The sequence below is a fragment of the Passer montanus genome, unplaced genomic scaffold (assembly GCF_014805655.1).
Source record: "Passer montanus isolate IOZ18808 unplaced genomic scaffold, ASM1480565v1 scaffold50, whole genome shotgun sequence".
Classification (NCBI taxonomy): Eukaryota; Metazoa; Chordata; class Aves; order Passeriformes; family Passeridae; genus Passer; species Passer montanus.
This window is the reverse complement of record NW_024369930.1, coordinates 5,474,061-5,486,855: the sequence shown is the minus strand read 5'-3', so window position 1 is coordinate 5,486,855 and position 12,795 is coordinate 5,474,061. Positions and strand designations below refer to the sequence as shown.

The following is a 12,795-nucleotide window of genomic DNA, read 5'->3' as shown; positions in this document are numbered from 1 at the left end:
TACTCATAGTTGAAAGAATTCTTCTTGATAGAGCATCAGCAGACACCTTTTTTCTTTTAAATCTTCTCATCTTCTCTACTGAAAACAGATTTAGCTCCTACCTCTATTCTAGCTCAGCAATAACTCTCTCTTTTTAAGTCAGTCTTCTTTGTACAAAAGTAAAAATCACAGCCTCTTTTTCTCACATCAGTCCACTGAGTCATGCTGAGTTTAAAGGGTCTAATTCAGAGTTCTTAACCTGCCTGAATACTCTTTCTTGATTTCCTGTGGGCAACATCTCCATCCTCCTGGTCACATGTAACCCAACCACCATCTTGGATCTCTTTACTCTGAAATGTCTCATTCAGAGCAGGACTTTTGCATATATAACCCGTCACCATACGCCATATCCTCACTCTTTCACAGGAAAAAAAAAAAAGAGCCTGCCTCTCTGGTCAGTTCATGGTGTTAACTAACATTGTCCTTCCAATCAACACCATCTACAGCTAAAAAGGCTTCTATACAACTGAAATCCCAGCAGAACTCTCTCTTTCCTGTTCCTTCTATAATATTGTCCTTTTTTATGATATATACCAAGGAAAACAAGAAACAAAGCAGTAATTAGGCTTCTGCTATACTGTGATTATGGTTCACTCTGGTGATCAATCTGATCTCTCTCCAGTCTACATGTTTCCAATTTTTTGAACCGCAACCTCACACATCAGAACAGAATACACAGGTCATAGTTATGAACATGTGATCATCACTTGGAATGAAATAACATTATGCAAAATCCTGGGGGATGGTGGGAAGAGTCTTAGTAGTTGGGCAAAATCTGTTTTGCATCGAGGAGTGCTGAGAGAGTAAATCACCCATGCTTACAACTTACTCATTTTGACACAGGTGAATGGGCCACCTTCACTTAACCCAAAAAGGGGACATCATTTATATATACTTGTCACCTATATGGGCCAATAAACAGACTGCTGATTGTGAACTTCTCATGCAAAGAGGCAAATTGAGGGGCCACCAGTCACTGCACTCACAGGTGGGGATACCAAAGAGAAGCCTGAAGGTGGAATATGATGCTCAGTATGTGGTATCAGTGAAATATTGCATGTGGTTTCCAAGCTGATTTTTAAATACTCAATTTTGACTACTAAAAGAATAATAAGCAAAAATGCTGTTTGTATGTCATAAGCACAGGGCATACCTGACTATGAGACCACACTAGAAGTAAAGAGCTGAAAAACATTTCCAAGGGCAGTAGTTGTCAAAGGCAGCACAGATTTTTCTACAGATAAAAGCTGAGTATAGGTTGTGTAAGTTAAGTGCTAGCATGCTTTGAAAAAAACTGCAGCTGTAATAAATATTGACAAAGTAGCTGAAAGACATGAAGAAGAAAGAGGTCAGTCCTACATGATCACTTACTGCTACCCAAAGGGTACTGTAAGAAAAAATGCCTTATCTACCAAGGTTTGCATTGCTTTTCTCTCCAAATAATGTATTATTTATTGAAGTTGAAAGAAACCACAACACATGGGTGATAAATGCAATGAAAGATCTACCACCTGAAATCACCTTGCTTTTCTTTGCTTATCACTTACCAAACAGACACTTTTTTCTTGATATAGAGCATAGAAATGGAAGATTAATACATTTTCATTGTTAGTCTTAGTGGTTAATTACATTCATTTTACAAGTAAATTAATTCAGCTCAGTGCAAACAGCAAATAATTTTTTTTGCTGTCACTAGCACTAATCAATGATTAATTAGGATTATTAAAAATTGTTAGTGTGAAATTTTTTTCCAATGCAGTTATCTAAATGCCAAATTTATTTTGCTGAGAGTTTGGCATAAGACTGAGACAGTTAAATGGTCATGGAAAATAAGCTGAAGGAAAAGTTTGAGCTGAGAAGTAGATAGGATTTCTCACTAGCCTTAGTAAATAATCTAACTGACCACAGAGAAATTTAAATGCTTTTTACTTTTCTAGATTAAAATGTGATATTATAGTTTAGTCCACAACTGTGATGACTCAGTTGCTGCGTTCTGCTGCAGACTCAATATTTTGTTGATTTTCTTTTTAAATATTAAATTAACTTTCAATTCTATATTGACAAAAACCTGTTGTGCTCTATCTTTCACAATTTATTGGAAGCTAGCAAAAAAAAAATCCCACAGAAATGATATTGCTATGAGTACGAAACAACAATCAACTCAACCACTTTCAAAATAATATCAACCCCACATGAAAGAAAACCATTTCACCATGAATGTATCAACAGTTACATTCCAATTTAAGGAAAGCAAAACCCTCCCAACAGACTATGCTCCCTGGGAATGTGAATCCTGTATCACAGATGATGTCATGAGAGATTAAAAAAATCACTTTAAAATTGCTAGGCTGTCATGTCCCAGTGCTGGAGACTGTAAATGGGGTAAAGCTGGAGCCAAGGCTGTCAGGCTCTGTTCAGGGGACCCAGCACATGAACGAAGATAAATGTAGTGTAAGTTACTTTTTGGACTATGGCGAATTTAGTACAGATGAAAAGAAGCTCAGTTTTATTTCAATTCACACTGGGATCTACAAACAAATGCCAGTTATGCAAATGCATTGTGTCCAAACTCACATGCCTAACAAATTCAGTCTATGTTCAGGCATTTAGGCAAGTAAATCAAGAATTTCCAGGTAGAACTAACCTGAGCAGGAAATTATATCTCTTTGGCACAACTTTCATAATCTAAATATATAAGGATAAGTAACATGTTTTGGTAACATACCTACAACGCCTTCTGATTTATAAAGAATATAAAATAATTTATCAAACCTCAGCAGTTTTGTATCCAAAACTGATACACTCCTGATAAATATTCTCTGTGAGGAATAAGTAAATTCCTGCAATCCTCTATGTACCTTCTCAGAGAAATAAGGATACTAGTTAATACATTGATTTAACTGAGGATGTTGGTGGTAGAACATAATTTCCCCAGAAAAATAATCTGGAAAACAAACATGCCTAGAATTAATGGAAATGTAACTAAAAATTAAGATATCTCCAGTATGAATTGACTTTGTTTATTGGCAGCTTGAGGAAAGGTATTTATTTTCTCTCCTTCACCTTTAACAGACTGCTTCCCTTGAGGCCTAAATTCTAAGTAAACTGTTATGATACTGTGCAATAGATTTGTCTAAGCAACCAGCTGAAATTTAGCAGTAATTGCCTGTGGTGATATTTTTGTCAGATCTCATTTGGAGATCTCAAACTCTAGATCGTTCATCATATATTTCTGTCTGCAAAATTCTCTGCATTAGATACTATGGGAGTATTTAATCCATAGAATTACTGTTTTTCATAATAATGAGTTATAAATGAGAGCCTAATTACTCCTAATTCCTTGAAAATCCACTGTTGGTGATTATAATCACTAACGATTAGATTGTTAAACATTCATCATTGTCTATCTTTAGCAAACTTAATGAGAAATTATGGATCAAATCTCTGTTTCTGATTCTGCTGCCAAGTGCTGGTGGAAGAGAACCCCTGCTGGCTGTGAGCAGTGCCAGGTCACCACTGGCATTACCCCTTGGCACTGACATGGGATGACTGGGAGTCAGCAAAAGATGTGAAGGGAATATCCTGTGCTCCTGCTATTCACTGCCCACAGAACTGTCTCCAGGGACTATTTCTCGTGATGTAACTCAAAGCCCTTTCATCCAAATCTGCTTTTACAAAGCCTAACTACCCTGAACTTTCTTGTTTCGTTTTCAGGACAATGAGATAAGTCACTTGAGAAATTTCATCCATTTTGAAGAAAAATCACCCCATATATATTTTAAATAATCTTTACCTGGGAATTTAAGTGGATGATTTGTGTAGAGGTAGATAATGACACTATCCTTTCCATTTGCTCTGTTGAAAGAGCTGTATCATCCAACAAGGCAGGAAATGTGGCGGCAGTCATTTCTTAAACCACCTCAATGGTGCTTTCAAGTGAACATCTTTCCAAAGTAGTATTTTCTTCCTGCTCTTTGTCAAAGTGCTTTTCTGCACCTTTGTCAGCTGCAATTGACTTTTTGGAATAGGAAGAGACTGCTAAAAAATAATCTGGATGCAGTCTCAATAGCACCCTACACAATGGGACCTCTGGCAAAATGTATCTTGGAAAGAAGGGAGAAATAAAAAAAAATACTGCACATATTCTATTCACATAATTCCTTCTATATAGCTCTACATAAATACAGAACCTAGATAAATATGTATGTGTTCTATACATGGTTCCATTTAGATATATAGAAAGACATATATAAAGAATATAATCCTGTAATGCACTTAAATACATAAATTTAAGAACTGATTTGAACCAAATGAGTGAATATTCTATACTTAAAGTTTGCTGCTGAACTGGAACTGTGGATACAAAAACCTGAATGAAAATTAATCACTACATGTACTGAAAATAAGCTTTACAAAGAAAAAAAGTGTTAATATAAAATACCAGACCACAAATACAGTGAGAAAGGTCTGTCTCCTGCTCTGTTACATGCAAGTTTCAAGCCTCAGTTTACTGTTTGCTTCATTTTATATTTGGTATCTAAGCAACTCATAACCAGAATAAGATAAAAAGACATGTGACAGCTTAGTATAAATCGAGAAATAATTTAAAGCTCTTCAGAAATGCATATTGGGTGACATCAGTGAAAACTGTGTTGATGAAAGATCTAAACTGAAATTCATTATGCTACACATAACCACCTATAGTTAGGCATGAAATCTATCTCCAGCAAGTGCTACTAAACAATTTTGGCCTCTTGAAAGAAAATCAAAGTCATACTTACTAAATTTAAACAGTTTTTCTGGGAAGTAGAGATTTCTATAGGAATATATGGACACTGATATGCCCAAGAAAATGACAGGAGTGTTCAGTGGTCTTCTGTGATAGTTTTTAATTTTCAGATTTAAGAGTCCAGGATTCTATGGTAGTTACTTCAAGTAAGTCCTACGAAAACATAGCATTATAGTACCACCATTTCAATCAATAACAATATTCTCAATGATTTTAAACTCCTAAAGCTACACAGATTTATTTTTTTTTTTGAGTTTTATCTCATAGTTATAATGGTGGCACTCTGGATTAAAAAGCAGAATTGTTACTGGGCATTTTTTCTGAACTGCAGACTGGAAGCTAAACAAGACAGGAGTGGAGGTCCCATCCAGTTAATAAGCAGGCTTCTGGAAGTGAGGCAGTAATCACTGGAGTATCTTTTGGGTTGATTTCAACTGGACTGGTTCCCTCAACAATCTCTCTTCATAAACCACTCCAATGCTAGGACCAGAAAATGAGTGGAAGTGGGGACACAGCAGGGAGTGAGACTCTCCTCTGTGAGTAAAATGGATTCATGTTGTGTTGAAGTGACCTTGGGAGGCACTCCAGCCTGAACCATTGATTCCCCAACAGAATCACTGAATTGAAAACTACATGTTTAAAAACTGACCTCTTGTTTTCAGATTCCTGCTCAACTCCAAACCAATTTTCAGATTTGCTCAGCAGTCATCCATAGAAGATGCAAGTTCTAAACATCACTAAGAACTGCTTCCAAAGTATTTAATTTCGTCTCCCACATACACTATACAAATGTGGACTCACTGAGACTTCTTTCAGTTATTGTATTTGGATTTTTTTTTCTGAAACATGGTCCATCTGTATGCACAGCAATCTGTCCCAATGGGTTCCATGGTTTCAAAAGCTGGAAAAAAAAGCATTTCACTCTGTTGGGAAGCATAGACCTTGATATGACACTTTAAAACATACTTATTGTTCCAAATAAAGATTTTATCTCAAGTCAAGAAGTGGACTGAACTAGTAATACAACAACTTTTGTAAACATATATACAAATTCAGTAGCAGTAACAATAATTTCAGCATATTATAATGCTTTATCAAAACTGATAAATAGCAGGCCATTAAAAAAAAAACAACCAAAAAACAAGACTTTACACAAATATGGTATAGATATATGGTATCTGTACCATGGTATAGATATGGTTATCTATATGGTACAGATAACCATAAATCAGGGGGGGTTTTTTTGCTTCTCTTTAGGTAATTCCATTCAGATTGATTTCAGTTATAAATTTACAACATATATCTAAAAATCTGAAATATTGTTCAGGCCAAGCCATGATGATTGTGTATGGACATGAATATTTACAAAAAACCCTAACTGCTAAAAATAAGCCATGCTTGATTCACATAAGTCTTATTTACTTATTTAATGTTGCACCCAACTCCGAGTACAGAAGGAGTTTATCACTTTAATTTTCATAACCCAGCATGCAGTCGTCACATTTATCCCTCTAATACAGTGTGCACTGCTTATGCATAATATAACTTCAGCTGTAATTTGAACCTATGGTTATGTATTTTCAGAGGAGCACAGGCTCCAGAGACCTGGCTTTAAGCAGTTTTGTGTATGAATAGATGTAAGTTATGTGCACTTTATATGTGTAAGTTGGGCTCCACTTGTCCACAAAAATCAGATTTATTACCTAGCATGCAACAAGCCAATAATTATACACTCAGAAGAGACATTGATTATTTATTTCTGAGTTGCACAAGCCTGGGGACTTGGTGATATTCCAGAGATCAAACACCCCAACTATCAAGACTTTTTACTATTTACACATTTTAGCAAACAATGGAGTTAGTGTTCATTTCCTACAAGTTACAGTTCTCTTATTAATTAGTATTCATTATCTAATGATTCTCTTGCTTCTCAAGCTAATTAGTTCACATGCTCAAACTTTCTCTTCTTTTGGGTCTGGGCGTTTCTCGGCTCCATGGTCACCATCTGCCCCTGCTGAAATTAGAATTACCTTTTACCCAGTCGGAGCTGATTTAGCACAGTTGGCTTTTAAAATTTTTTGCTTATCTCGGGTGTTCTGCCAACCGTTCTGGAGTCCGGTAAATTCTGCATCCTTTGTGTCCACCAGCATCCCTCTTCCCAAGCCTTGGTCACCTCCCCCGAGGTCTGAGACCGCTGGAACACGGCCAGCCCCGGACCTCAACACGGCAATTCTATCAAGTAATTCGTCCTTCTAACACCTGGTCACGGCTTAGAGCTTGTTAGCCTTTCACGGATTAATTCTCCCTTCTTGTCGATTGGATTTCAAAGTACGCAAAGACCAAAGAACATCCCTTCCTAAGAAAAGTTTACATGTTTCCCATTTTGCAGCAGCCTCATGCCTGTCCCTGTGGGAGAAATGGCTCAGCCCTGGGGCTCCCGCGGCGGCACAGCGCCCGGCGGCTATCCCACAGGGATAACATAAAGATATCCTGCGGGATACCCGGCTGGGTGAGCGGCAGAGTGGCCCAGCACCTCTCCCAGCGGGATAACATGGGATACCCTGTGGGATACTTGGCGGTGGAAGCGCCGAATTCCCCTCACGGCCGCCCCGCCCCAGGAGGACCCGCCGTGGCCACGGCGCATGCGCACGGGCGGAGGAGGCGGGGCAGCGGCGCGCGCGGGGCGGCAGCGGTGGCGGGAGCGGAGCCGGTGAGAGGAGCCGGGGCGGGCGGGAAGGAGGGAAGAAAGAAGGGAGGGCCGTGAGGAGCCGAAGGGGCAGACCTGCTTCTGCTCTGCTTTCTCGGTAAGAGTCGGTGCGGGAGCGAAACCCGCCGCGGGCTGGAGCCGGCCCCTAGGCCGGGAGCAGCCTCAGCCTCTCCCGCGCGTGGCGGAAGGAGCCCTTAAGCCGCGCTCGATGGAGGCCGGGGGTCGTCATTCCCCTCAGCCAGGGCACGCCCGTGCCGGCCAGGGGGCCTGAGGGGACGCAGAGCCGTGCTAATCTCTTAAGTTCAACTATTTCTCTATGCCATTTTTTATGCTAGAGTGTGGAAGGGCTGCAGCTGTAGGTATATTTGGGAGTTGAGAGAAGTTCTGGTAAATCATAAAGTCCCGCCGTGAAGTTTAACTTGTGCTCTTAAGCGCTTTACTCGGTCTCAGCTGAAAAGTGCTTTTATCACCTTCCCGGTCTGGCTGGAGTTACACGTACAACTTTCCCCGGCTGGAATTCAAGTTTTGGCTGCTACTTACCTTTGTGTTATCATTGGCATTTAACCTAAATGAATTGTTTTGTGAACGCGTTGCTCTAGGCATCCTTTCTCTTGTGAGCTCGTGAGTGGGGTTGGAGATTGACACGCCTACGCATAGCCCGTAGAGATGTAGTTTTCATCCTGGCATGAAAATGTGAGAACGGGCTGAAATGTGTTTGGAATGTGTTTGGTGAAAGTTGCCGGGGTTTGGGAGAGCAGGCGGGGCTGGCAGGTACCCCGCAATCCGCGGGCGATCTCTGCTTCCCCGGGGGCAAGTTCGCCTGGAAGTGGCCTTAAAAAGCTGAAATATTTTATGGCTTCAGGTGTATTTGGGACACAGTCAAGCTGCTCTCATGTAGTCAATGGAGCAAAAGGGAAAAGGGCTGCCTTATTTTTTTTTTTTCTTAAATTTACACAAGTTTTTTAGCCCTTTCTAGAACTTTTCCCCCACTTGTTTGTCCTTGGCTTTAGAGGCTCCTGTCATAATTTTTTTCTTTTCGTCCTTGAAATACCTAGCTAATTTTTAGATAGCAGCCTTAATCAAGCTATTTATTTTTTTGTGTCTTCATTCCATTTTGAATAGATACGGTGGGGAGATGCACAGACCCATTCAAAGCTGGTCAAATGGGCAAAGGCTATTTGTATGGTTCTGTGTATAGGAAATAGTTTGCTTGATACAAATGATTGTGGGGTTTTTTTTGCCCCTGACAGCAGGATTACTTTTACTTCCCACACTTAATATGTGATTGACTTATAAATAACTTATTTTTCAAGTTACTTCAGATTTAGTTTCTTGATATCTAACTGTAGTCCTTGTTATGTGTGATGTGATTACTTTCAAACAGATGTAATACAAGTACTGAATTACTTTTGTCATCAGGGATATTCTTTGTTTTCCTCATTAATTCCACTTACTTTTCTGTTGATTCTGCAATCCCAGCTTTTACTTTAGAAAATTCCAAAGGCATAGTGTAAAGATAAAAGAAAAAATATTTTCTCAAGTCTATTTATGGAAATATTTACCAGAGATTGGTCCCAAAAGGAACTGTATTTTAAGGTATTTCCATAAATACATTTATATTTACAACCTCCTTGTACCCCAGAAGCTCTCTTGTTAGTGCAATCCCCTCCTGCACTTCAGAACAGTTTGTTTTCCCTTTACCTTGCTATTTCTGATTTCCTTCTGCTAACCTAATCTTTTTTTCCTGTGCTGTTGTATTTATAACCATGTAATGTATTTGTCTGTAAATACTTATATTTAAAACAGTTGGGAGTGCTTTGTTTTATTATCTTTGTCATTATAACATACAGATGATCCTGTCAGTTGGTGAGGTATCTTTATTGCCTTAATGAAACTTCCAAACTTGCTTTTTGGTTGTCATGTTGTGTTTGACAAAGTCAGAATCCAGCTGTTGGGGTCATTTCAGTTCTCCTGCATGACAACAGGTGAAAGTCCCATCTTTCCAGCACTTTTAGAAGTGCAGGCAAAGAATATCTTTGAGGTGTTTTTCTATGTTCTGTCACTAAACCCCAGTCTTCCCAGTGTTAGAGCAATCAAGACCTTTGTTTTAACTTATCTAGTCCTTGTCTAAAAGGTAGATTGGCATTACTGTTAGTTTTATGTAACTGGTTTGGACTCCTGCTATTTTTAAGGAGTATTTCCAGTCTTTACCATCAACTGGATTTTTTCATATGCCTGTGCTCCTTTCAAGATGGGGTTACCATTCCTCTTAGAAGCAAGAGATCTATTACTTTGTCATCCTTATCTTTCCCTGTGTCCTGCCTCTTTCCTGTTTGTAAATCCTTGTTTATGGACTGTTCAGGGAGGTGATGATCTGTGACTAATCTACTTTACTTATACATGTTCTCTTGCTACTTTTAAATGTATATAAAACCAGAATTTGTAATTCCTCAGTTAACTAAACTAGGATAATTCTTGTATTGATTTGTTCATATCCTGTATACTTTCAGTTTAGATTTGCTTTTTTGGATTTTGTCAGGTGTGGAAATGTCAGTATAATGCCATTCATAGTTAAGTGCAATTTTACCCAAGTCTTTAAAGTCTATCATACTTACACCCTTATCTTGTGCTAGAATGTCTGTTTAGGTTTTCTGTCAATTCCCATTCCTTTTATGTGTATGGAAGGAAATGATAATGCAAACTTTTTATTTTCCAGATCACTCTATTTCTTGTCTCCTCACCTCAGAAGGGACATGCATGTTTAGGTGACAGGAATATCAAAATGCCGAATCTCGAACACCCAGCGTACCCAGCAGCTGCCCTGCTTCACTTGGAGAGCTTGGTGCCTTGTCGAGAGTCCCAGGTGTCCACCTTGCTGTCAGTATTTGGCGAGGTAGTGCTCTTGTCTTTGTGTTTGACAGATCAAAGCCTTCTGCTGTCTCAGGGGGACAATAGAAATTGAAGGGTGTGTTTGTGATGTCACTGTGAACATGATTTTGTTACCATCTTTAACATTAGTGTTTGGCAATAGGTTCTGATACGTTGGAAGGTTGAAAGATGTCTTGCAGCTGGAAGGACCTAAACAAACTTAGAGCTATTTGTGTCTTTGTCTCTGAATTCTGATTTTGCCACAGCTCTGCTCTGTCTTTGCCAGTTAGTACCAGGGAGCAAATCTCTTTCTCCTAGACCTGAAGTTAAGGGGTAATTTTTTTCAGTGTCAGTGTAGAAATTCTGTTTGGTTTTGACCTGTTAATGTAATCTGAGTGTCTGAATTCTAAGTACATTAAATTGTTCTGATTCTTAGTAGTTTTGAGGCTGGTCATAAGAGTTAGAAACCATTGGCTTGTTAAATGATTCTGTTACTGCTTCACAGAGCTGTGAGAAAAAGTAATGGGGATTTTCATCTGCAAACTTGTAAACAGTTTGCTTGCAGAATGTCTGCTTACATTCAGTAATTAACTGGAAATTAGTATCTGTTTTCTGTCTTTAATTATGGATACTAATAATAGTAACATCAAGTTACAGTATTTAAGTTTTCAGTATGTTACAAGCATAGTGGCAACAGTTCTTCTTAAAAATAGATACTTCAATTCTTGATCAATGTACAGATACTCAAACCTGCATGTCTTGCACAAGAGGGTTTCATCTTTGATAAACTGACTATTATTTTTTATTAAAAGTGTCAATTTTATTTTTGTATTAATTTTTATGTCAATATACTTATATTCTTAGAAATTAAAACAAAAATCTGTGTTTTCATAATCACCTGTGTGAAAACCTGTTCAGAATGTAGAAAAATAATAATTCCATTCTTTTCCCTGCATCTTAAGACAGTTTCATGTAGTTAACAGCATCAGAATCATTAAATAAATAGCTACATCAAATATTAGCTTGTGAAAGAAGAGCAAGCTTTACCATCTCCTCCAACACGCCATTTTATTCTTTTCTGTTTGGTCCTAATGAAAAGAAAGACAATTTCTAGTGTTTGCAGACGTTGGGGGAATGTGTGGCTTGCAATTTGTGCTTGCCAAGGTTTTGTTTCAGTTAGTTAACTAATTTGAATTAAGAGCCCACTGTGTGTGTGGTTTTGTTGTTAATTGGAGAAGTTTCACTGGAGTTATGTGATGCTTGATTCTTGCAACTTACCCCCCAGCATTTCAGTAAAGTTCTAACATAATACTTGATCTTGCTGATTCTGTAATAATTGCTGTATTTTATATTTAAGGCCTCAATTTAGGAGAACTTTTCTTTCAGGGGGAAAGTTCATTGTTAAATCTTTTATCTGTTGAATGAAAAAAAGAAACAACAACTTTTTTTTTTTCCCCTTAGCGTCAGCACTTTAGTTTTCCATCCATCTTTATCTATGGACACACATCTAGTGGAAAAACTTATGTGATGAAAACTCTTCTAACTACCTTACAGGTAAGAATGGTCACAAAGCATGTTGGATTTACACTTCATAACCGTGGTTCCTCAAAATAGCCTCTGCTTTTTCAAAGGGGTTTGTTTCCTCAGCCATTTCTGCCTTCCTGATTCTTCTCCTCCACTTACTTTGTCATGAATGCATCACTCACTATGGCACCTAGGAAAAAATGAAATTTTGCATACTGAGATATAAATCATAATAACTTCTAAAAGAAAGTTTAAAAAAGATAAAAAAGGAGGAAAATATTGTTCACCTTGTCTCCATGACTTAGCCTGAAGTAGCTCCGTTGACTGCTTGTTTTAATTTTTTCCAACACATGCTTTAAAGTTGTCCTGTGTTGAAGGGTGTCATTACAGAAATTTCCATCTAGATCTGTTAATATCTCTGTCTTTGTCAGTCTTGAAATTCAGGGATTTAAATCCAATGACAAGTGCTCACTTCATGCCTAAACCATAAATTTCCATTTGTGTGTTTCTATAGCTCTGATACTTCCAGCTTGTCCAGAGTGAGCTTCTCACTTTATCTGCAGGTTTTATGCAGAGACCCCCTTCATTAAAGGTTCTGCAGAGGGAGAGGAGTAGAAGGCAGGGGTTTATGGTCCTCTTCCTTGAAGTAGCCTTCACAGTAGCTCACAGCACTGAGCTGACCTCTCACAGCATATCTGAAGATGTGGCCAGGCCCTGGGACGCAGCTGGTCTGAGCAGCAGCTCTCTCTGCAGAGCTTCTTGTGCATGTGTGGGTGTCTCCTGTGGACTGTGGTGGTGTGAGTCACATCTGAGGCACCCAGCTTTCCTTCTGCTATGGAGGTGCAGCACTTTGAATAGCTGCTTTTTG

At 38.6% G+C, this 12,795-nt stretch overlaps 1 protein-coding gene across 3 annotated transcripts in view; it reads left to right on the top strand.

Moving 5' to 3' along the window:
* The first annotated feature begins 7,496 nt into the window (after positions 1 to 7,496).
* ORC5 (origin recognition complex subunit 5) overlaps positions 7,497 to 12,795 on the top strand; it is a 61,748-nt gene continuing 56,449 nt past the window's right edge. For 2 of the 3 annotated variants that reach the window (XM_039723783.1, XM_039723785.1), the window contains exons 1-3: positions 7,497 to 7,538; positions 10,252 to 10,428; positions 11,865 to 11,957. In XM_039723783.1, coding sequence (XP_039579717.1) covers positions 10,318 to 10,428; positions 11,865 to 11,957 — 204 coding nt within the window. In that variant the 5' untranslated portion in view covers positions 7,497 to 7,538; positions 10,252 to 10,317. Of the gene's footprint in view, positions 7,633 to 10,251; positions 10,429 to 11,864; positions 11,958 to 12,795 lie in introns of all 3 variants that reach the window. The other variant, XM_039723784.1, reaches the window with a different exon arrangement.